The sequence below is a fragment of the Athene noctua genome, chromosome 19, assembly GCF_965140245.1.
Source record: "Athene noctua chromosome 19, bAthNoc1.hap1.1, whole genome shotgun sequence".
In the NCBI taxonomy this organism is placed as follows: domain Eukaryota; kingdom Metazoa; phylum Chordata; class Aves; order Strigiformes; family Strigidae; genus Athene; species Athene noctua.
In genome coordinates, this window is record NC_134055.1 from 1,395,497 (window position 1) to 1,418,107 (window position 22,611).

General features: G+C 39.9%; 4 protein-coding genes across 12 annotated transcripts in view; 1 reads left to right on the forward strand and 3 right to left on the reverse strand.

The window, feature by feature from the left end:
* The window catches only part of NF1 (neurofibromin 1), a 98,116-nt gene that overhangs the window by 56,130 nt on the left and 19,375 nt on the right, over window positions 1–22,611 (forward strand). For all 9 annotated transcript variants that reach the window (XM_074922898.1, XM_074922902.1, XM_074922899.1 and 6 more), the window contains 6 exons: window positions 16,452–16,884; window positions 17,123–17,463; window positions 18,204–18,406; window positions 19,457–19,650; window positions 21,224–21,364; window positions 21,595–21,874. In XM_074922898.1, the coding sequence (XP_074778999.1) occupies window positions 16,452–16,884; window positions 17,123–17,463; window positions 18,204–18,406; window positions 19,457–19,650; window positions 21,224–21,364; window positions 21,595–21,874 (1,592 nt within the window). The remainder of the gene's footprint in view (window positions 1–16,451; window positions 16,885–17,122; window positions 17,464–18,203; window positions 18,407–19,456; window positions 19,651–21,223; window positions 21,365–21,594; window positions 21,875–22,611) is intronic.
* Window positions 1,232–5,013, reverse strand: OMG (oligodendrocyte myelin glycoprotein). The gene is made up of 2 exons (XM_074922855.1): window positions 4,900–5,013; window positions 1,232–4,158 (listed from the first exon to the last, which is right to left on the reverse strand). The coding sequence occupies exon 2, from the start codon at window positions 4,150–4,152 to the stop codon at window positions 2,833–2,835; it is 1,320 nt and encodes a 439-aa protein (XP_074778956.1). The 5' UTR covers window positions 4,153–4,158; window positions 4,900–5,013; the 3' UTR covers window positions 1,232–2,832.
* EVI2B (ecotropic viral integration site 2B) lies at window positions 7,134–7,988 on the reverse strand. The gene has a single exon (XM_074922951.1). It carries the CDS (start codon window positions 7,986–7,988, stop codon window positions 7,134–7,136), a length of 855 nt encoding a protein of 284 aa, XP_074779052.1.
* On the reverse strand, window positions 11,754–15,123 carry EVI2A (ecotropic viral integration site 2A). The gene is made up of 2 exons (XM_074923020.1): window positions 15,041–15,123; window positions 11,754–12,954 (listed from the first exon to the last, which is right to left on the reverse strand). Exon 2 carries the CDS (start codon window positions 12,936–12,938, stop codon window positions 12,195–12,197), a length of 744 nt encoding a protein of 247 aa, XP_074779121.1. The 5' UTR covers window positions 12,939–12,954; window positions 15,041–15,123; the 3' UTR covers window positions 11,754–12,194.

Below are 22,611 nucleotides of genomic sequence, written 5' to 3' on the forward strand. Positions count from 1 at the left end.
CCTCTTGCTTGCACCTACCACAGGCAAGGGTAGAGAGCATGCCCTAGAGCTTGGGGCTGCCATCTTATCTTCATACCCATCTGCAGGTTTTTTGTACCCCAGCTTCCCTACCCTGTGCATGGATTTGGAAAACCCCACAACCCCATCTCCGCTTCCAGGCTTTTATCAACACGCTTAAGACTTTGAAGTCTGGGTAGTAAGGCAGTCAGTATGAGGACTTGCAATTTGCCCCATACAACTTCTGGAAAATGGTATTTTTTTTTATTCGGTGAACAGCAACTCTGTAGTCTCACTATGGGTGAAACACTTTCAGCAATTAAAGTTGATTCCGCGTAGGTTTTTTGCGTACAGCAGAGTTTGGCATCCTGTATTGAGTTGTTCAGCAGAGACGTGTAGTATTTCACGTAGTTTCCACAACTCAAGGTGGTTGAGTCGTAGCACCTCGTTTAGTGATCTCTGTCCTACCCTGCGAGCTGAGCTGCGTTAAGCCGTGTGGATGAATCTGTATGTATATTCTAGGAACGACGTGGTTCAGAACGTGTAGGTTGGTTATAGTCAGTCAGTACTTAGCAAATACATTGACCGTCCACAGAGAGGGGCAGGCAGTGACACTTTTGTAATCCTGATCCCAGTTAGTGGAATTTATCAATTCAGATTATTTAACCTGGGGAAAATATATGGAACTTGTGCAAGCGGGCAACTCTTTTGGAGTGCTGGTAGCCACTTCATATAATGAGAGACCACTGCTGGCCGTCGAGGGTGCGTGCACATACTGCTTACGGTCTAGGTTGTCTGAATTTTGGCTTGGATAACTAGTTCTTGTCTACCTGAAATGTCAGTCTTTGATTTGGGGATTTTTTTAAGTTTTCTGTCCTATTAAACATGGAGAGTCTTTTTTTGAGAGGGGGGAGAGCCACCCTTTTTCTAGTGGCTAGAGATAGGCCTTAGGTGTTTGCAGGTTCTAAAAGGTAGAAAGGGGAAGGGTAGACCTATGTTACTATTATCAGCTCATTAATAGACAAAATTAGGGATACATCAGTATTACAATAATACAATTTGATTTAACCATAATTTTCCCCTGTAAGACATGAAGATTGAGCCAAATGTCTGCTTGAAATGGGTTTGTGTAATAAAATATTATCAATTGATATTACTATGCTTATTTTGAAAAGAAGCACTGTCACTAGTTCAGTTCAGTACAAACATAACTTTATTTTTACTTAAATGCCAATGAAATAACTGTACAAATTCGTTGTGTAACATTTACTGTTAGAAATTAAAACACGTTTCTGGTTATAGAAAGACTGTTCACAATTGGAAAGTTGTGATTTCTCTGGTACCGGTGGTTGCAAATGGTCTTACAGCCCTCAGTGACACCTAGGAGAAACAGGTAGAGGACTCCAGTCTCAGCAGTGAGGTTTTCTGGGTTTTGCAGCACCTTCATGCTACAATAACTGGAAATTAAATAGCCTGAAATGAATGGAAAACATTGCATAAAGATTTGTAATACTAAGTGAATAATACTTTTTCAGTGAACTTGTTCTTCAGTTTTCATTTCATGCTGTTTGCAAAACTTCATCTGTATTATACCTTTGCCACATAATTTAACATTATTTTCCTAGAGTGGACAGATCCATGCGTGCAACTATTTCTACTCGCTGATGGTGCCGATGTCGAGGAGAGTAGCAGTCATGCTCATCCTTATAAAGCAAGGGCTTGGGCATGTTCAATGCCACGGACTGAATTCATTTTTCTTTAAGTGACAAGACTCAAGGATTGTTTCAATGACAGCTTGACAACTAACTCCTTAATTGATTTGTTATATAACTTGCATTAGGAATTGGCTGCTATTTCATTTTACTGATCAAAAAGTACTAATTTGATACATTCTGGCCGATTTGCAATATTTTTTAAAGCATAATATATTAACATTTCAGGTTTTTGGATGTCACTTGAAATACGGTTAAGGAGTTCCATTTCATTAATTTGTGTAGATAACTCCTTGTTGATGGAGAGTGTCATGGCATTGAACATCTTGTGTTTTCCTCTACTTTAATCTTTTTTTTTTTTTTTTTTTAATATGGAGAGTGAGAAATAACTTGCCTGCAGTCTCTATGTCAAGACAGAGCAAAAAGATATATCAGCCCCTACCACTTTTCCCATGCTGAAGTTGGACCATGTTGCCTTCTCAGTTTACACCCTCTTAGTAGACATCATGGCATTGTCATATTTATTTCCTAAATTCGAAACTGTTGTTCTTCGTATTTAAAATATCCTAATACATATGAAGCAAACATAGATATACATGCTAGCGATTTTTCTCAGAAACAACTTCTGATTAGTGAAACAGCTAGGTTTAGTGCCTTTATTTTTTTTTTCCCCTTCCTTTTGCATGTCGTCATAACTTACAAAGAATCTGTGCTGCTATATTACAAGAATTGCTCACTGGCAAGTCAAGCAAGACAATGCAGATATGATACAGGCCTTCTATTTTTTTTCCAGTTGTTTAATGACAAAATCATACATAAAATCAGTACTTAAAATTCGGATGTTTTATTCTGTGCAAGTAAAATTAAAAATTTAAATACAAAATAAGCACGTTTTAAAAACAAAACCATAGGTTAGTTTTACTCAATTAAGACATATTAAAATAAGTAGCAGCTTAGTGTCAAGACATTAGTGTGCACTTCTTCAATAAGAACTGTTATTTTCTTTAGATCAGAGTCAGAACTTCGAATTTCTTGTTTTTTGATTCATTGTTTGACCTGGATGTCTTAACTCCAGCTATGTATCGCAGGAATAAACTCAATAATTTTCACAAGATACAAGCCCTTAGCCAATAAACATTGCCACTGCATTAAGCATTACAGCATAAACCAAATATATCTCACAGATACTTGCTTTGGAGGGCACACGAGTATTCAAAACATTCGTGGTGGATTCCTCTTTCCTTAAGGTAGCAGTTGTGCTTGGAGGCATTTTGGAGTAGTTTGTTGGCATTCCACTGGTGATACTTAAAGTCATAGGAGTAGTGGATGATCCTGTGGAACGAGTCAGGCTTGAGTTCACCTCGGTTGAATCTTTGATGTAGATTGTGTGTGTGGCTGCTGCTTCTTGAGAACTCACCTTCCTAGTCCTCAGATCTTCGGGATAGAGGAGCAGCGGTCGGTCTGTGCTCGTAAACAGTACGGTTTGGCTTAAGGGCGCCAAGGTAGCGACTTCCTTAGCTTTAAATTGTTTATGCGTTTTTGTCATTTTGGGCGACTCGGTTGCCACTGGAGAGGCAGCTTTGTCTGCTGCCTTCATCCCTTTAATGATGAGGCTGGAGTCTGGACCGGAGGGAGCGGCTGAAGCTGGCGTGGCGCTCATCCAGAGCGCAGACTGGTTAGCACAGGGAGCCCCCAGAACACTGGCAGCTGTTCCCTGCACCCATTTAAGCAAATAAGGGATATTTTGTTTATCGCTGCAGGACCAGGGGTTGTTATATAGTGTTACTACTTGCAGCTGAAAGAGCTGGTCAAAAGCTTTGTCGGGAATGTATGTGAACTTGTTGTTGTGCAGGTAGAGGCTTGTAAGGTGTTGTAGTCTCACCAGTGTTCCTGGAAGTATCTGGGACAAGAAGTTATTGGATAGATCCACCGTCTCTATGTTGTAGGGCATATTGGTTGGAACTGTCCAGAGTTTGTTGCTACTGAGATTGAGAAACTTGAGACTGCTCAGTGTGTTGTTGATCAGAACAGCTCTTTCCACCATGTTCCTGGAAACATCGAGCACTTTAAGATTCCACTGGTAAGCTGTATCAAGTTTCTGAAGAACTTTAATGTTGTTGTTTATGGCATATAATTCCCATAAGGACTTGGGCAGATGAGCAGGAACATTCTTGAGCCAATTATTTGAAATATCAAGGGTCCTCAGATTGGTGAATCTCGTTAGCTGATGATCGAGATCTACAAACTGGTTAAAGGACAGGTTTAAATATGTGATGTTGTCTTGAAGTCCGTCTGGCAGTATGGTTAAGTTTCTGCCTGAACAGTCCACATTCCTGTCGTTTCCTGAGCATGTACAGTTAGAAGGACAGATACCCAAAACAGTGGGTATGAAAAGCAGAAGGACCAGCAGACAGGTAGATGTATTCAATATCTGGTATTCCATTGTTGCCTGAAAATAAATATACCAAAATGACACCCTTTAAATCCATGTAATATATTTTATTTCTTTATAAGGGTTGTCTTTGCAACGTCCACTTGCAGGAGAAATAAAGTAAAAATATCAATAAACCCCTTTGTGGCACGGTCCTTTTTAGAATTGTTCAAGAGAGACTTTACAAAGCATCCCTTCATAGACTGTCATGTTGTCTGGCAGAATGAGACTTGTTTTTTCATCTCCCTTTCCCCCTCAAGCTCAAATGAGGGCTTTCTTCCGAAAATGCAAGTCTCTTCCAAATGTTATACAATGTCTGCTTCTTGTTTTTAGTGATTTCAAGCCTATATTATGTTTGGAATAATGTGTTCTTTTATACAGGATGAAAAAATGGCTGTCAACTGGATCTGCTTTACAAATCTCTGCAGTAATGTAGCAGTCCCCCCCATACATGCATGCTGTTTGCTTAAGTAGAACTGGTTAAAATGCATCTGAAATTGTTAGGAATTTAGTTTGAAACCCAAATTCCATGTTCATGCTAACATGCACGTTGCTGTTTTTCTTCAATCGTAGTGTTAATTACATTCTCAAAGCTGGTAACACATGTTTGAAAGCTGAATTAATGTTAGTAAGGAATCTCTGACACTGCAGCAAATTTCTGGTGCAAGCATCTGTCATCAACTAATAATTTCGTTCTTATTTCTGTCTCTAATGCTGTAGTCGGTTTCTGCGATGAAAAACAAAAAAACACAAACTTACCGTAATCTCTTCTGCAATATCAGCACGTCATTTCTGTGAAAGGTTTAAGCGTAGAGGTCGGCTTGTTCTAGAGAGTAGCTCCAGTTGCTGTCTGTGGATTGTGCTTGCCTCTTCAGCTGCATCGTATTGCTGCGAGCTGGGGCTCTGCAACCACCTGATCTGCACTAACACTGGAGGACTGCAGAGCTGTCGTTGGTGCTGACTCAAATTTATTGCAAAGCGAGCATACTCCAGAAAATAGTTGGGTTTTATAATTTGAAGCAGTTAACTTCTCCAGGTCTGTATTTTATGATGTGTTAATGCCTCAAAGCCTTACATGTAAAATTGCCTACGTAAACAGCACTGGAGGAAATTTCTGTGGGCTGTTTTAGCTTAAGCTACAGTTCCATTTAAGTGTTCCTATTTAAAAAGTCGGGTGAAGTTAGTATTCTTTTTCACATTCGATTAACCTCTCCCCCTGTAATGTTAATTCAGGCTTCCTACCTTAAGCTTTTTAAGCTACGCTGTCAGAAGATCTTCATAATTTTAGAGTGTTCAGTTTTCTCCTCCTCAGCTCAGGCTATCCAGGATTATCAGGTATAACATAGCTCAGCTTGTTGGATTTTACAGATTTCTGTAGGAAATCGTTATCTAAATTTCTCCAAACGATATGATAAGAATGGACATGGTTATAATCCTGTTAATTTTAACACGGAGTAATGCAACAAGCCTTTTTAAAAAAAAAAATCTTTGCATGGTTGAATGCTATTCTTTAGGCATACACAATCATAAAGCTTATATAAATGGTAAGAAAAAATTGTAAATATCTTTTCCTATGTTCATTGTATGTACAGCAGAACTGAATTTGCGTAACTTTTAATTTTCAGTGGTAATTTAAAGATTTTCAAGCTTATTCTTACAGTATGACCCAACATGTGGTCTGTGCGACATCCACAAATGTTCCCTCCACAAGCAAACTCAAAACTACAGACTCTTTGCTGTTTTTCAGGGATGTCATGGAAAGTTAGCTTCAGCGTCTAGCGTCTTCTTTTGATAAATCTAAACATTAATGGAGGTTTAAAAAAAAAAAAAAATTACTCCTGAGACCACCCTCCTAATTCCCACCAAGTTAGCTTATCAGAGTGCATGGTTTTAGACAGGACTGTGAGCTTTGCTTGTACTCAGGGCCCAGCAAGGAACATGTAAGACACTTGGACACCTTGAGTTAAAAGGAATCTGGCATCCACGCAACATTAATTTTTAAAATTTTATATTAATAATATTGAGTACATTCTGAAAATACTGCTTCAGAGGAAGAGATTAGTGAATGCGCAGAACTCATTCCGCTAATCATCTGCCTGGGTGTTCTGCAAACTGTTTCTAGTTTAACCATAAAAATCAAAAGTGTTCAGGTAAAAGAAAGCCTTTTCAGGCTTGCTCTTTCAGGTATTTTGAGCCATTTCAGGTTTTTAGTGACCACTGTATTAACTCTTTGCTTGCACTGTTTTCTGCTTTACTGAACAGTGTGAAGTGACTGGAGGTTTTACACCAGTAAACTCCTTGGCAATATTTGATCTAAAGGAAATCTCATTGCTGTTAGTAAAGAACAACTGATGGCTGTTAGGAGGATTTGTTTCAGATACCTGTTACCATTGTTACCAAACTGTTACCCAGTTGTATGCAGAAAATGGGCCTTGGTATGAAAGACAACATGTATGTATGTATGTATGCGTGTCGAGGCATTTCCATGGGTTTGGATTCAGAGCTTTTGTATCTAAGCAAATTCTCGATTGTGCTTTAAGTGACCGAAACATCTTTGAATTAGAAAGCTTTATTATATTATATTTGTATTCATTGCATTCACTTATACAGCCCAGTAGAACAAAGAGTTTTTAGAAGCCCTGAGTACCTCAAGCTGTACCGTTTCTTGAAAGCTCCACGTCTGGGTATGCTGCATGTGTGTAATACACTGGCACACAAAGGTGTGCCTGCTCTGCTTCCTGGAGTCTTCAAAATCTGGAATCGCTACTTACAGATAACTAGTGGGCACAACCCCTATTGTATTTTAAAACTTTTTGCTCCAGGCAGAAGCAAGAGGTTCCCTTTTGTGAAAGCTGAAGTTAAGAAACACCGGGGAAATGCCTGTGCTGTGGTCCCACTGTTCCTGCCTGCGTCAGCTTCTCCTTTTTTCAGTTATTTGAAGAATACTTCATTTAAGAAAAATGTGAAGTATGCTGGCAGTCCATTTTGGCAGTCTACACAGGGTGTTCTGGCTGGGGCAGTGGTTCGTGAATCTCCTGAACAAGTAACTCGGGTGGTGGGGGCAATTGCTCCTCTGCTTCCGAGTGGGATTCCTGGGACTTGCCGAGATCCCAGCTGGGATCCTCGGTGGGTTCCCTGAGCCAGTCCGGTGGAGGTGGCAGATCTGGGCCCTCGGGTGGAGCCGCTGGGAGAGGACAGGAGGCCTGGGCGCAGGTTGCCGCTTCCAAGGCGGGAGCTGGAGATGCCTCTGCGTGGGCCGCGGCCGGACTGGCTGCAGAGCAGGGCCCGGCCGGAGGCAACGGGCTCTTTTCCGTACTGGCAGGGCAGGGGGATGGTTTCTCTGGTGCAGTGGGATCGTGCTGTAGGTATGTGTCTTGTTTCCATTTCCAAGGCATCATAAATAAAGTTGATGAGCGTTTGGTAGCCTGGTTAGAGTCCATAAAGACATCTGGTACGTCTCCATCTGCAAATGGAGAACGGCCTGCCCAGTGTGAATCAGCTAGAACCGGCCTCCTGCAGCATTTCCACAGAAGAATGATGATAATAGCCATTATCATACTAACCAAAATGATGCCAATTATCAGTGCTGCTATCCAGCTTCCATCGCTGGGTTCTGCCTCTGCTTTGGGGAACTGAGGTGGTGTTGTAACTGTCAGTGCTCTCCCAGATTTGTGTAAACCGGGTCCAGTTGCTTGCAGTTGATACAGAAGAACTTGGTCTTCTGTCAGAGCCCTGATACTGGGGTATGGATTTCTTTTATTCATGGAAATGCTTTGAGGTGTTGCTGTAGAAAGTGATTTCCAGATTTCGCCATAGAGGAGGACCAGTATTACTTGGTTGCTGGCCATTTTCCTGCAGCCTCTTTAAATGGGTCCTCTCCTGTAGCAGGAATGAAATAGAACACACTGACTTGAAAACTGTGTGTGTTTGTATGGGTGTGCCTTACTGACACCAGACAACTTGATACTGTAGTAGTGAAAAGAATTTAGACCCATGTTTAAAATTTCATGCCTGTTTCCATTTTCCAAATCAGCAGGTTTGTCACTGACTTCACAAACAAGCAGATTTTCAACATGATTGATCATTACTGACTTTTTTGAAGAGCGTGTCTGGATCATTATTATCTTTCTTCACCTTATCAGAAAAAGACATCAGCAGAGAAGTCCTAGCAGTGTTTAAAAATAATATTTATCAATTACGTAAATGGTTATGGACCTGGAACAAAATATGAAACGCTCGCAGCAGTATTGACAAACAGGATTGTCATGAGTAAAGAAAACTCTTTTGATGGATATAAGCCAAGACCTAAGTAAAAGAAAAGGCTCTTTACAGTTCTTTTAAACTTTTGGTTCCTGTTCTTGCCTCTCTTGAGGAGTTAAGGATAGAGCATAATAATTTTGCAAGTTTCCAAATATAGATGCTGTAGTGGAACGACATTCTCATGTTAAACTGTTTTTATCAATTCCTGCACGTGGAACACTTTCTGTAATGGAGAAGATTGTGTTAAGTTGTTAGCATGAAACAGATTTCTTTTTTTTTTTCCTGTACTGCTTAGAGTTCAGGTTTCTGAATGTCTCCATATGAAGAAAAAAAAAGGTATAAAATACATCCTCTACATAGCATTTTTCTATCTGAAGTTACTTTCGTGCAGTTTGACCTAATTTATTAGTTACTCTAATGCTCGTCATGTGAAGCTGTTTTCTGGGAAATTAATATGCATAACGCTTTGTGAGTTTACAGATATGCAAAATGGAATTGTAAACACCTATGAGTAGTAAACTAACGCTTCTTGAGAATGCTATGATCTAAACTCTAAGGTTTGTAACAGGTAAAAATGATCCAATTTAATTTTCTTCTGCTCCCCTCGTCAAAATACAGTCAGATGATACTTACCTGATAGTTCATAGGGACGCCATCAGACAACGTGTGTTTGAGACCCAAGTACTTTTTAAGATACAGACATTCAGCAAGAGCTTTGAATACACCCTGAAGTCGGGGCACACACAGTGCTGTACACAGTGCAGTTCCGTTTCAAACCAAATAATACAAATATTAAGCCTTTCCATCTTGAAGTCGATTCTTACCTGCACATTTATCTTCTGTCAAGCAAGCATCGTCTTACTTTTTTTGTTTGAAGCCTTAGGAAGACAGACCGTGTGCTGAAAGTGAAGCAGCTTAAAATGGCTCGTTTCATGTTGAAGTAGGTTTCTGCAGTTAAAGAGGAAGTTTACCAACACTTGCTGCAGGAAGTGTCAAGAGTGGGGAGATTACAAAGAGCCTTATCTCAGAGCTTTATGAGCAAACTTCTCAGCTCTGTTCTCGTTACAAAAATCAAATTTTGTGGCTTTTGTTTGGTATGTGCCTGTTATGTAGAAATTCATAAATACTTGTTTACCTCTGTTAAAAATACTTCTAGTTACTTCTGTGTGAGTCAAAAATTATGCAAGATTGGATTTGAATCTTACTGATTTAATTTCAGTGGTGGGTTTGGGGCATGGTCATGGTTATTAGTGGAAAAGCAACCCGAGGTTCATTCCAGTGAGTCACAGAAAGCTGTCTAATCACACAGTGCTGGCTTGCTTACATATCTTCATTTGTGTCGTTGTATTAAAAGGCAGATAACTACAGATTTCATCCTTCTCCTGCCCTCTACTCCATGTTATTTTTCTCTCTGGACAGCTTTGATACCTGCTGCCATCATTAATGGAGGGCTGTGCTCTCTGTCCTTACCATTTAGTGTAACCCAAACTACTTTCTTTTGTCTCCCTGAGCATTTTTGCCTAGAAAGGCTGCCTGGCAAGAAGAAACCTGCACAAATATGTCATTGCAGCATTTTGCAAGTGTTTCTGCCAGAGCCAGTAGCTACTGCCAGATCCTTCTGCAGCTTCTTCATCTCCTCCTCTTCCTGTCATGCCTCTTCTGATCACACTAGTTCTCTTTTTCAGATTCTCCCTGCTCCTGCAGCAAACAGAGATCCTCATCCTGTACTCACATTATCACTCACGGTTTCTTGTCCAGTTCCTTCATCTCATCCCCATTCTCTTCAGCCCTCAGTCCCCACCTGTCTTTTGCCACAGTTCCCTCCTCACTGACAGTTCTTTTTCCTTCCTGTTTTTCCTTCCTTCCTTCCACTGCTATGATCACGATTCTTTCCATTTTTGCCTGCTTTTTGTCCTGACACTGCAGGTTTACCCCTTTAACCTGCTGCCTACTGACAACTTGGAGTGTTCCTGTACGCAGACCGGCTAACGCTCTCCCAGATTCATTCTCCCGTTTTAATTTCTGTACCTTCCTCGCTGTGAGCAGTTTTACACCAGGTTAGATTCACACGTTTGCTGTCTCAGATTCCTTTTTTTAGCACTTGCACAGCCTCTGCTGTTGCCTCCTGTTCTCATGGTCATTTTGTGGAAGGAGCGGGTGACTGCAGTGCAGCATCCCCCAGCCCTGCTCTTTAGCTCTCTGTCACCAGCGCGAGATTTCTCAGTTATCTCTAAGTACGGGGTTGTCATCGCTGATCTGTCACGCTTTGCCCTTCTCCTGGCCTTTCTCCTCCTGTTTTAGAAATGTCTGACATAATCCCTTGGCCTCCCTTTTTATTTGTGTGTTGTGTTGCACCTCCTGCCTTTGAGCTCTTCTGCATATGTAGTTTATGGCAGATTCATTGGAATTTGCCTCATAGTTGTTTTGGGTGTTTTATCCCCTCATCTCAAATGAACTTACTTTCTAATGACTCCCAGTTCTGGACTAAGCTTGCAGACTCTTTCCAACTTTATTTTCCTTGCTGCACAAACCACCTTTGACATGAGCAGTTGCATTTTTTGAGATCTCATGCTCTCTTGGCTTCCATCATACTGTCGTCTTGCTTCTCCGTGGCGTCTTTACTTGCCCTTCGAGCTAAGTTCGTGGGAGATGTAACGGAATATGAATTGGGAATTCAGTCTTATATCCTGATTCTTTCAAGCTCGTACAACCATCTCTTGTGTTAAAAACGTTTAGATGTTTAGAGCTTTGTCGTTATGCAGTTTTAGCACTTGTGTAACCACGGTGCAACAGATCTCCTTTAACCCAAGAAGTAGCTTCTGAAAAGCTTCCTCATGTTGCCTTAAAATACCAAAGCTCTGCTGTAGTGAGACCAGACACAGACATCTCCCCAGAAATACAGGAAAATCAGGTCTCTATGGGAATAAAGAAACTAAATGAAGACATTTTTGGCACGGTCTATTTGGTTGTATTAGGACAAAGCGGAGTGTGTTTCTGTGATGCAAGAAATCGCAGCTAGTCATCAGAGACTTTTACTGACCTTCATCAAATGTTATAGGAATATAATGTTCCAAAATGCCTTGTGTAATATTTTTTTGGTAATATTTTTAACTTAGAGAAATGGTATCACAGAAGTTATTTAAAAAGTGATGTTGCTAGTTTATTGGAGATAACAAATTGTAACAGTTCTCATATTCTAACGTATAATACAAACTTCATATATTCATACACAACGTCAAAACACAATAAATATGATTCAAATCTCAATCTGGTTCAAAAGCAACTAAGCTGGTTTAAGAAGTTCTTGATGGAAAAACCTGAAAGGGTGTTTTGAGAGGGACTAGTTCCTGATTCAGTGATTACATTAAAGTTGTGACTGAATGATAGTTTTCTTAAAAAAGCAACTTTTTCTAAAAAAAAAAAGTGTAGTGCCTTATGGCATGGTGTATTTATTAGACTAACAAGCCTTTCTTTTTTTTCCCCCCTAATGATCTTTGAGAGTGGGCAGACTTCTGTCCTTTTGTTTTATCCTCTTCAGCTCCTATTGCCATGATTTCTGGTCAAAGGAGTTAAACCAATCTTGACACTATTTATAGAAAGCTATTTAACACAGTTTTATTCCCTTCTAGATCTACAAGTTGCTACAGCATTCCCACTATCATAAAAAGAAAAACCCTAAAAGCTGAATTTAGCTTTCCTGTGGTAAAATTCATGTTGTTACTTGAAAGCTAAGTTTTGGCCTTATATTAATGATGTAAAAAAGGCAACAGATGAGTTTTTTACCTGACTGTGAATTAAATCTCAACTACAAAATTGGTTAAAATGGGTTTGTGTGACTTTGGTTCTTTGTCTTCCTGTTCGTTATCGATTTCTTTAGTGAGTTTTTCAGTAGTTTCATCTTGGCGTTTCCTCTGGATTGCAGCATCTCTCCCTGATACTAAGTCTTGCATTACCAAGTCCATCCCGGTTGTCTCCTTAGGCATCCTCTGCCACGTGCCTGCTGCAGTTGGCCATAAACTGTTAGTTGCCAGAATATCACCGTTGCTCCTGGGCCTACGTTTTCCTTGCTGAGTTTTTTTGAGATACGACATTTTGTTTGCTATTATAACTGTTGACAGAAATAAGAAGGTGCAGATAAGCACAAGCACTGCTATGATAATGAAGCAAATCAGGATAAGAGACTTATTGTCTTCACATGTTTCTTTTGTCGTTGTACTCTTGGGTTTGCTGGTATTCCTGGGTCCTCCGGTAGCAGAAAGAGCACTTCTGGTGGGGGAAGATGTTGAATTTTGGGCCGTTGTGGAGGATGAGGGTTGCAGGGAAGTTGTCTGCCTTCCAAAAGTAGTCATTTTGCTGCTGAAACTGATGCTCAGAGGAGAACTTGTAGTGGCTTCTGTTATGTTTTGGCTGATAGGATTCCAGGTTTCATTTATAACCCTAGGATGACTGGTGTGGTTTGCACTTGTTTGCAAACACAAAGAAAAGATGATCATGACAGGGAAGGTGAAAAGTATTTTACTGTGTCTCTTTGTCTTCATCTTCCTGTTTAGTCACCTGCAAAAATACAAATTACGGTGCTAGTTTAGCGAATGCTAGTTCTTAGGGGTTTGAATTGTACTTCTGGGGGAATAGTAGGCAGTAACCTTTTTGATGAAAAAAAAAAATGTAACTTGACCTCATTTTTAGTGGGTGTAGGAGGACGAGTTCAAGTACTTCATGTTCTGAAAGACTAGGCTGTCTTAAACCTCAAACTGTCAGAAATTCATAGGAAATATATGAAGATAAAGAACTGAAGCAAAAAGAGGAAAGTGTTTCCACTAACCACTCTGTGATGTAGTGGCAGACTGTGGTAGCTCCTCCTCCTTAAAGCTGCCCATATTACAACTTCAAGTTCATCACTTCTGCTTTCACTCAGTGAAAGGAGAAACCCATGTAAGGTGTGCAGATTGCTGCTTCTTACTTTCTGGTATTCCCCTGAATGTGGGAAATGGAACCGTGCTTGTGAAGGTGGTCAAGTGAAAAACTTTAATCTGAAATGTTCCTGTAAGTGACAGCAGTAACTTACTTTATTTGTTTGTATTTCTTAGCAAAGCGACCTGGAGTAGTTCATAAATGCATAGGAATGTCTTTGTTCTCTAATTTTTCTGCTTTATTGTATAAAAATCTATTTATCACAAATGTCCTTCTCAAATATGCCACAGACTGCGACATTTTCTTTAAAAGGCATGAGGTAATTATGCAAATGATACTACCATTAGTATTTCTGTTTGACATTTTGGGTAGTAGTCAGATTTGTACCTCTTGAGTTTCTCTGGAGGGCTGGAAACTGGTCTCTAGGTCAGACTGATGCTAAGATAATAACATCAGAATAACAGTGACAAATCAGACAAGCAGCAAACCACTTTCCCTGCTGCTGCGTCCAGTTTGCACGTGTGAGACACTTCCAGAGTTTGAGGCTTATTATCCCATCCAGTGCCTCTTTCACCTGTCTCTGTTAAGAGAACAAAATGTTTCCTTTAAACGGTACAGACTACATTTGGTTCAAATATAAATACTGTGGAAAACAACCAAAAGTAACAGTGCTGTTCTTATAAAGACATTTGTTCTTAAATCTATTACTTGAGAGGTAACAAAGCATATCTGTACGTTTGTAGGATTAGGTAATTTTTAAAATTTCCAGACAGTGCTTACTTTGATCGCAGTCAGAAGTTAGGATGCCTGACAAAGAACTGAATATATTCACTCCCAAAAATCAGCGGGGTGAACGTGCCCGTCTTTGCCAAGTCCAAGTGGCAGTACTTCGAACTGCCCGAGTCCTCTGGGAGAAGGAGAGAGGTGATGTGCCTGGTATGTAGGCAGGGAACAAACTGGGGGGGGTCTCCTCCTATCAAAAAGGAGCAGCAGCAGATGTGTGTATCTTTGGCTTTGCAGTTCACCCATACCATAAAGTCAGACTCTATTCTGAGACGAGTCCTTATTGTTGCGTTTGAACTAGAATCAGCTATGGTAATCAGAATTATTATCTTTATAGGGTAAAGGTTGCCTTGTAGCATACTTTAAAAAGGAAAAAAGCAAAACCAGCAAAGCCCCCTTTTTCCCACCCCTTTTTTTTTTTTTTCCCCCTTTTGAAACAAGGCATTTCACATACAATTTCTGCATGACATGCAGAACCGAGCTGCATTTGCCGGTACAGATACACTCAGAGGTTTAACGTTACTGTCTGAGAGTTGCAACTCTCTCTCTGCTTACTCCCTCCAAGAGCACAGTAAGTCCAGTGTTAATTGTAGTGTTCTAGCCCAGATGTGCTTTTCTTAAAAATAAACAAACTGATGTTGTTAAGGGCTTCGCTTAAAATCATGAGAGCGAAGGAGCTGCTCATTAAAGAGCTGCTTTTTCCTTTTTGGTTGAGCCCTTTGTGCCTAGGTAGTGCTGGGAACAGCAGAGCTAAGGAGTGACTGTCGCAGTTCCTTGGCGTCTGATTGTGAATAATCTTTAACATCACTAAAAATACAGATATCAGCTGCCGACTATTTTTGAGTTACTTCAACTCCTTCAAAAATACTTTTGCGTAAGATTTTCTACAAAATTTAGGAAACTCTGAAGTGAAAGTTAAAATAGGAGAAGGAAAATGGGTACTTACCTTGCCAAGATGTAGTAAAAAGAAATTTGGTGTTTCTGATATTTAGTCCTTTAACAATAAAATTTCTTTGTACATATATTTGCTCTTAGAATGCCAGCGACCATTAACGTAAAGCAAGTGGATTTAGACAATGCTCATATTTTTTAAGCAAATCTGTAACTGAAATTATATGTCGTTTACTCTAAACTAAAGAGAACTAAAACCACAGAGATGACACACTTCCTTTTGTAACAACTATACCATGACACGTTAGAGGGGGAAAAACACCAAGTTGCCCAAATTAGCTTTCAGAACAACAGGAAGTAACACAGGGGAAAAAAAGAGTATCCTCAGCAGACAAATACACTCTGCTCCTGAAATTTATCTCCTCAGTTATCCTGCATGCAGGTGGTTTACCTCAGATCTTATCAGGAGCAGTATCCCACCACTCAGAACTGTGTACATTCTTAGGGTATTTCTTAGCTCTTCCCGTAGCCTGTTGGTTTGCCTTGAAAGAGTTAATCTGAGGTTGAAACAGTGACGTTTAAAAGTACCTTAGATGGTCACTAGCTGTGGTTGAGTTTGATTTTTAATTAATTCTTCCTAGTAGAATTTTGTCTGCTGTGCTACCTCTGGAGACTCGGTTTAGGCAGATGTGCTGTCCAGTCTCCTAAAATTCAGAGAATTGTTAAATGAGAACATAAGGCTCTTAAACATTCAGATAATATATAGATATTTTCTGGAAAGAGTTATTTTGAAGACAGACCCTCCGTACTGCTCAGGGGACTGGCCATTCTTAGAAACACTCCACCAGGCATTAGAGTGTGCTGCAGTATGTACCAGCTGAAATGAGCTTGAGACCCTTTGAAAAAGTTGGTTTGTGGATGCTTAATTAGTCTTAAGACTTCTGAAATAAATGGTTTTTTCCACATATAAAAACAGATAAAATTTGAATCTCTAAGGAGGTTCAAAAGTTAGTTTGAGGGACTTTTATTTTTAAAGAAACTCTCAGCTAAAAGATCTCTTTTCACATAATCCAGTTCTGATCCAGTTGATGCACTGTTGCTCTGCAGCACGGATTTTATTTTTTCTTTTAGCTGAATAAACTTCCTGTATGCCTGGAGGTTGCTTGGCTGCGGTGGGTTGAGTGGTGCTTCAGAATAAAGCTGAGTTAAATCTCAAGTCAAGCTTCATCATACTGGGCACTAAAGCTGGTTGGAGTGAGAGCCATGACAGAATAGCCACAGATGCCTTCAGGCTGTAGCTGCCAGTCCGGTGTCGTTCTTTGGAGCAGAGGTATTTCTAGAACCGTGTGAAAAATCAGTCAGGTTTAGCGTGATAGTAGTCTGGTTTAGTGTAATACACCACTCAGATCTTTGTAACGTGGATCTAAAAATGCAAACCTGACAATGTCTGTCTTGTTTTCTTACAGATTCAAGACTGGCCAGATCAACGGGGATTTGTTGATATACCACGTCCTGCTCACCCTGAAGCCATACTATGCAAAGCCATATGAAATTGTAGTGGACCTCACACACGCTGGCCCCAGTAATCGCTTTAAAACAGACTTTCTTTCTAAATGGTTTGTAGTTTTTCCAGGCTTTGCTTATGAAAATGTCTCAGCAGTTTTTATTTATAACTGTAACTCTTGGGTCAGAGAATACACCAAATACCATGAAAGGCTCTTGACAGGTTTAAAAGGAAGCAAAAGGCTTATTTTCATAGACTCTCCAGGAAAGCTGGCAGAGCACATCGAACACGACCAGCAGAAACTCCCAGCAGCTACCTTGGCTTTGGAGGAGGACTTGAAAGTATTTCACAATGCTCTCAAACTGGCTCATAAGGACACCAAAGTTTCTATTAAAGTAAGTCCTGTCAATGCTGTTTCTGGTGAACTGTTAGATTTCTATAAGGATTTGAATATGACTTTACTGCCTCTTAATTCTCCTCTCCTGCCTTGAGGAGAAATCACAGCTTATTAGTATGCCTCTTTAGGAAGTATAAAATTTCATACATTTATCTTTATAAAATTAGAAGTGTCAGTCTTGTCTCTTTGTATTGTTAGCAATAGGTGCTGAACCATTTTTCTATTCTCTTTCCAAGGTTGGGTCGACAGCTGTGCAGGTGACATCAGCAGAACGAACAAGAGTCCTGGGACAAACAGTGTTTTTAAACGATATATACTACGCCTCGGAAATTGAGGAAATATGTCTTGTGGATGAGAACCAGTTTACCTTAACCATTGCCAACCAAGGCACGCCGCTCACCTTCATGCATCAGGAGTGCGAAGCCATCGTCAGGTCCATCATTCACATCCGGACACGGTGGGAGCTGTCACAGCCAGACTCCATCCCCCAGCACACTAAAATTCGCCCCAAGGATGTCCCTGGGACGCTGCTGAACATCGCGCTGCTCAACCTGGGGAGCTCAGACCCCAGTCTGCGGTACAGAGCTTTTAAATTAATTGTCAACTTTGATCAGAAATGTGACTTCTTCTCCAAGGTTTTCTTAGCGTTAGCAAATCTTCCTTGAACAAAACAATTTTTCTTTCACCACAGCTCCATAAAATTTCCTTTTTAGTATAAAGGAAGATTGAGTTTTCTATAGAAGAAGGGCATACGTACTGTCAGGCTAACTGAAGGCAAGTAGGAAGCTTCATTTCTCTTTATAAGGAGAAACACTTCTGCTTTGCAATACATGTTTATTTGCTACTTTTGACGTTCCTGGTGTTGAACTCTTTGGCAGGGTGGAGCTGTGGCTGTCAGAGCAGGCTCGGGGGCCTGGTCTGAGGGGGGGCTGCTCAGTGCAGCCTCCCGGCCCCTCGGCAGGGTCCCTCCCAGCACCTCTGGGGCATGTGGAAATACTCAGGATTTCCTGCAACTCAAAGCTGGTCTGAGAAATCAAGTACAGAGTCCTTCGAGCGTGGTCTTTAGCCTCATCAGAAATTGTTTAAAGCAAGTGGAGGAATAATTCCTTTCATTTCTCCAAGGAAGATGTTTTTGTCTCCGAATCTTAACTGGTCCAGGGAGAAAGTTGAGGATTTAAATGGAATCTCATATTTAGATAACAGTATTGATTTGATTTTCAAGATGTCAGTACTACTACTGTGATGCCTTGGTGTAATGTGTGTATTTCAAAATGTACAAGAAAACTCTTACAAGTCACATTGCTTGCTCTGTTACAGGTCTGCTGCCTATAATCTTCTATGTGCCTTAACCTGTACCTTTAATTTAAAGATTGAGGGCCAGTTACTGGAAACTTCAGGTCTGTGTATTCCTGCCAACAACACGCTATTTATTGTATCTATTAGTAAGACTCTTGCAGCTAACGAACCACACCTTACCTTAGAGTTCTTGGAAGAGTGTATTTCTGGATTTAGCAAATCTAGTAAGTAACGCTGGTGTATTCCTTAACACTAACCATGAATTTGAAGCTTTGGGTTGGTAGCTGTCTACCTTAGTCAGTTGAGCTTCCTCATGTTACTGAGTCACAATAAGTTTAAATTGCAAATGCTTCTTAGAGCTGTTCTGGCTGTTTTCAAGATTATCTATTTATATCTGTTTCTTAATAATCAAGTTGTATAATACTCTGGAGCCAGGCAGTTTCACAAACTGGAATGGCATCTGTTGGAACAAAACCATCACTTTTCACATTTGCATGTGCCCTTTCCTTTCTCATGAAGTAGATTTAAAAAAAAAAAAAAAAAAAGCAACTGCCCTTTAAACTTGAAATTAATGTTAAAACAAGTTTTACTAGACATCTCATTTGTGTAGAAGATTGAGTTCATTCAGAGAGATCACAGTACAAATTACTTGTTTCATATCGCTGTTGATAGTTTTGTACGGTGAGCACTTTGATAGATGTCTATCAGGCTGTTATTAATTCACCAGAAGTAGAGAAGATTGCAGTGCAAAAACCAAAACTCGAGGTCAATGATAGTTAAGGTTTGAACTCTAGAATATAAATCTACAGAAGAGTTACAGGGTTCCTTGGTCATATCAAAAATTGATCTTTTCCGATTGATTATATCTCTCAGTTGTACATCTGGTTCTGTTGCACTACTTCTGTCATCCCTTTTTCCAGGCATAATACAGCTCTGACTGCACTGTTGGAAGCTGGTTAGAATACATTCTCAAGATTAAATAGAAATTATCTTTAGTCCTGCCTAATACTGAATGTACACGTCTCTATCACATCTCTTAATAAGATACTAAAATGTCAACATCTCCTTGCCAGATTCCTGCTGGTGTTTCTTGGATGTCACAATTAGAACATGTTTCTTTTTGAAGCTCCCCTGTTTGCCCAGGATTATTTGCTCAGCTCTGATAGTAATTACTTTAGACGATAAAACTGAAGGAAAAGTCTTCACAAAGAATTATTTGCTTTTAAGTAGAGACCGGTGCTGATTCTGTGTTACAAGGTGAATTTTTATTTCAGGTATTGAGCTGAAACATCTTTGTCTGGAGTACATGACTCCCTGGCTGTCCAACCTGGTCCGATTCTGTAAACACAACGACGATGCGAAGCGCCAGCGAGTCACCGCCATTCTTGATAAGCTTATAACAATGACAATAAATGAAAAACAGATGTATCCTTCCATCCAAGCTAAGATATGGGGAAGTCTTGGACAGGTACAAATTCTGCATAATTTATTCATAAGCAGATTATAGAGTTTTTAACCACCTAAATGTTAATGCAGAAAAATAAAATGGATCTTGACAGGACCTGAGTATATCAGCTGTGTAGAGAGCAGCGTGCAAGTTCTTCTGAAGTTTCCGTTCTATAAAATGAACTCTGGCTTCTAGGAACATGTTCCTGGCCCTCACCGAAAATTGAAAATTAAAAGTCTTTTGGTATTAGTAGTAAATATTTCATCAAAACCCTGGATGTACATTGATTATTTCATCAAAACTCTGGAGGTGCCGAATGGGAGGAACAGAGCATTAGCCTTCGGGGGGGTGTTAGGCACATGGCATTGGAAGAGCTCTTCTTTTTTTGTTTGCACTTTTGAAACAGACACATGTTGATTGCAATTCAATAGAATATCTATCCTACTGTTGATCATTAGCTTACTTATGTAGCCAAGTTCTGTCCTCATCCTCCCTGCAAGGTAAAGATGAAAAAAATAAAGCTGACGCCGCATATGCCCTTCATGAAGGAGGTGTCTAGACAAACGAGACCAGCTTTACCAGGCTTGCTCACAAGCTTTGTATCGGCTTTCTCATTCTCGTACTATTTTTATTTTTTTTAACTCTCATCCAAACTGATGCAGCCCAGCATCACAAAGCTCTTGGAGAATGTGGGAGAACTGTCAGATGGATGCATGAGTTCATTTTCTCGCTTGGTCCAATTGGCAAAAAAAAACCCAAACAAAAAAAAAACCAAACCCACAAACTCCAACCACTAATGTATTCTGAAAGTTTCTGTCACATTGAGAGCAGTATGACTGTTATGTCCAGTATGAAGGTCTGTTAACAGGTAAATACGGAGAAACACAAAATGAAAAGATTAAGTATTCCACAGCTCTTGGTGGAAATTTATCACCGACTTACCTGACCCAAAATTGCAACCACTTATCATAATGTAATGAACCATTACTGAAGTAGCATTAAGTTTAGCCTGCATGTTCATTTAGAGTTCTCTGTGCACTTGGACAGATTTGATTCTTACCTGCATTTATTAAATGGGGGGGTGGGGGTGGGGGGGTGGTGTTGGGGTGTTGGGTTTTTTTAACATGAGAAGAAACTTGTTGTACTGGTAGCCTTACTCACACATGGCTAGTGCTCTAAGCAGAGTCTCTGACAGATGAGATCTTGCTTATTTTCTTGGAAATATGTTTTTCCCTCCACTTCAAATCCAGTTTCTTCTTATTAGATTCAGCATTTTATGCATAGTTTTACTTTAAAATGGAAAATAAAATAAAAATAACACAAACTAAACTGTAGTTTCTCCACAGTTCTGAAGCACTTTGATCTGGAGTAAAACCTGATGGAATTCAGCATTACGCTTCTATAACTTACATTAGGCTTTTTTGCAAGAGCGTAAGAAATAACTAAAACTGATGTTCAATTTATGTTAGTTAGGCATCTTCAACTAAAAAAAAAAAAAATAAATTATTGGAATGATTGCTGATATAAAAGGCAGTTTGCCGTGGAAAAATAAATTATCCTGACAGATAAAAAAGGAATTTTTTTTCTCTAACAGATAACAGATCTCCTCGATGTAGTGCTGGACAGTTTCATCAAAACTAGTGCCACAGGGGGCTTGGGCTCCATCAAAGCTGAGGTTATGGCAGATACAGCTGTAGCACTTGCTTCTGGAAATGTAAAATTGGTTTCAAGCAAAGTGAGTTCCCTCTTTGCCTTAATTTCCTTTTATATAATAATTTCCACTTGTGTAATAAAGTGACACTGAGATACTTTCTGATTAACTCAGTACAGGTAATAATGACAAAACCATCATAAAACAGGTTTCAAGCGATAGACTAATTCCAGTGTTAAATTGTAATGTGTTTTACTGACATTTCAAGCTGTGCCCTTCATTTGAGTAAAACAAAATGGTTGCTCTCTTTTCAGGTGATTGGAAGGATGTGTAAAATAATCGACAAGACTTGCCTGTCTCCAACTCCTACGCTGGAACAGCACCTGATGTGGGACGATATCGCCATTCTGGCGCGTTACATGCTGATGCTCTCCTTCAACAATTCTCTGGATGTGGCAGCACATCTGCCCTACCTCTTCCACGTGGTCACTTTATTGGTGGCCACTGGTCCCCTTTCTCTCAGAGCTTCCACTCATGGTCTCGTCATCAACATCATTCATTCTCTTTGCACTTGTTCACAGCTTCACTTCAGTGGTAAGTTTTTTCCAGATTAAGCTGATCGCTCCTTAGGCTGTGTGAGAAATATCCGAGTTGTCTTTCTCACTCTGAACTGTTCTGAGTGTTTGAAAATACTGTGTTGTAATTCATCTTGCAGTCAGAATGAGGATGTGATCTACAACAAATGAGTATGGAATTGAAAAATGACTGTCTGGTTTAGAGCAGGTGCATAATGTAAATTGTTTGTGTAATAGGTTTTAGAGAAAGAGAAGAAAGTACCAGTAAGGTCCTGCATGCAGAGAAAGGAGAAAATACGTCTGTGCTAAAACTGGCTGATGTGCATCTCTTGAATGGTTACATAATGTGGTAACAAAAATACCAATTACATAAGGGAATTGTGAAACTATACTGTTAAAACAGGTATTTTGCATACTGCTGTACTTTAGCCGGTCTAAAATAATTGGTATTAGCAAATACGTAGCTGTCACTTCTTACCACAGAAGTACAGTATGAAACCAGGCTGGATTTTGTGCAGAAAAAATGAAAAGTTTATGTAATCTTGTCTCTTTTTTTTAAGTATCTGAAAGCTCCTTTTCTATCTCTATATATCGACAGAGTGAGTGTGCGAATGCACGTGCACACACGCGTCTGTGTGTACAGAAAAGCTTTGCTGTGATGCAGGGAAAGGCAAACCTTCCTGCTTAAACAAGGGATGTGAGGTACACTGAAGTGAACTGAAAGTTCGGAATTGTAGAAACGCTCCGTGCTAGTAG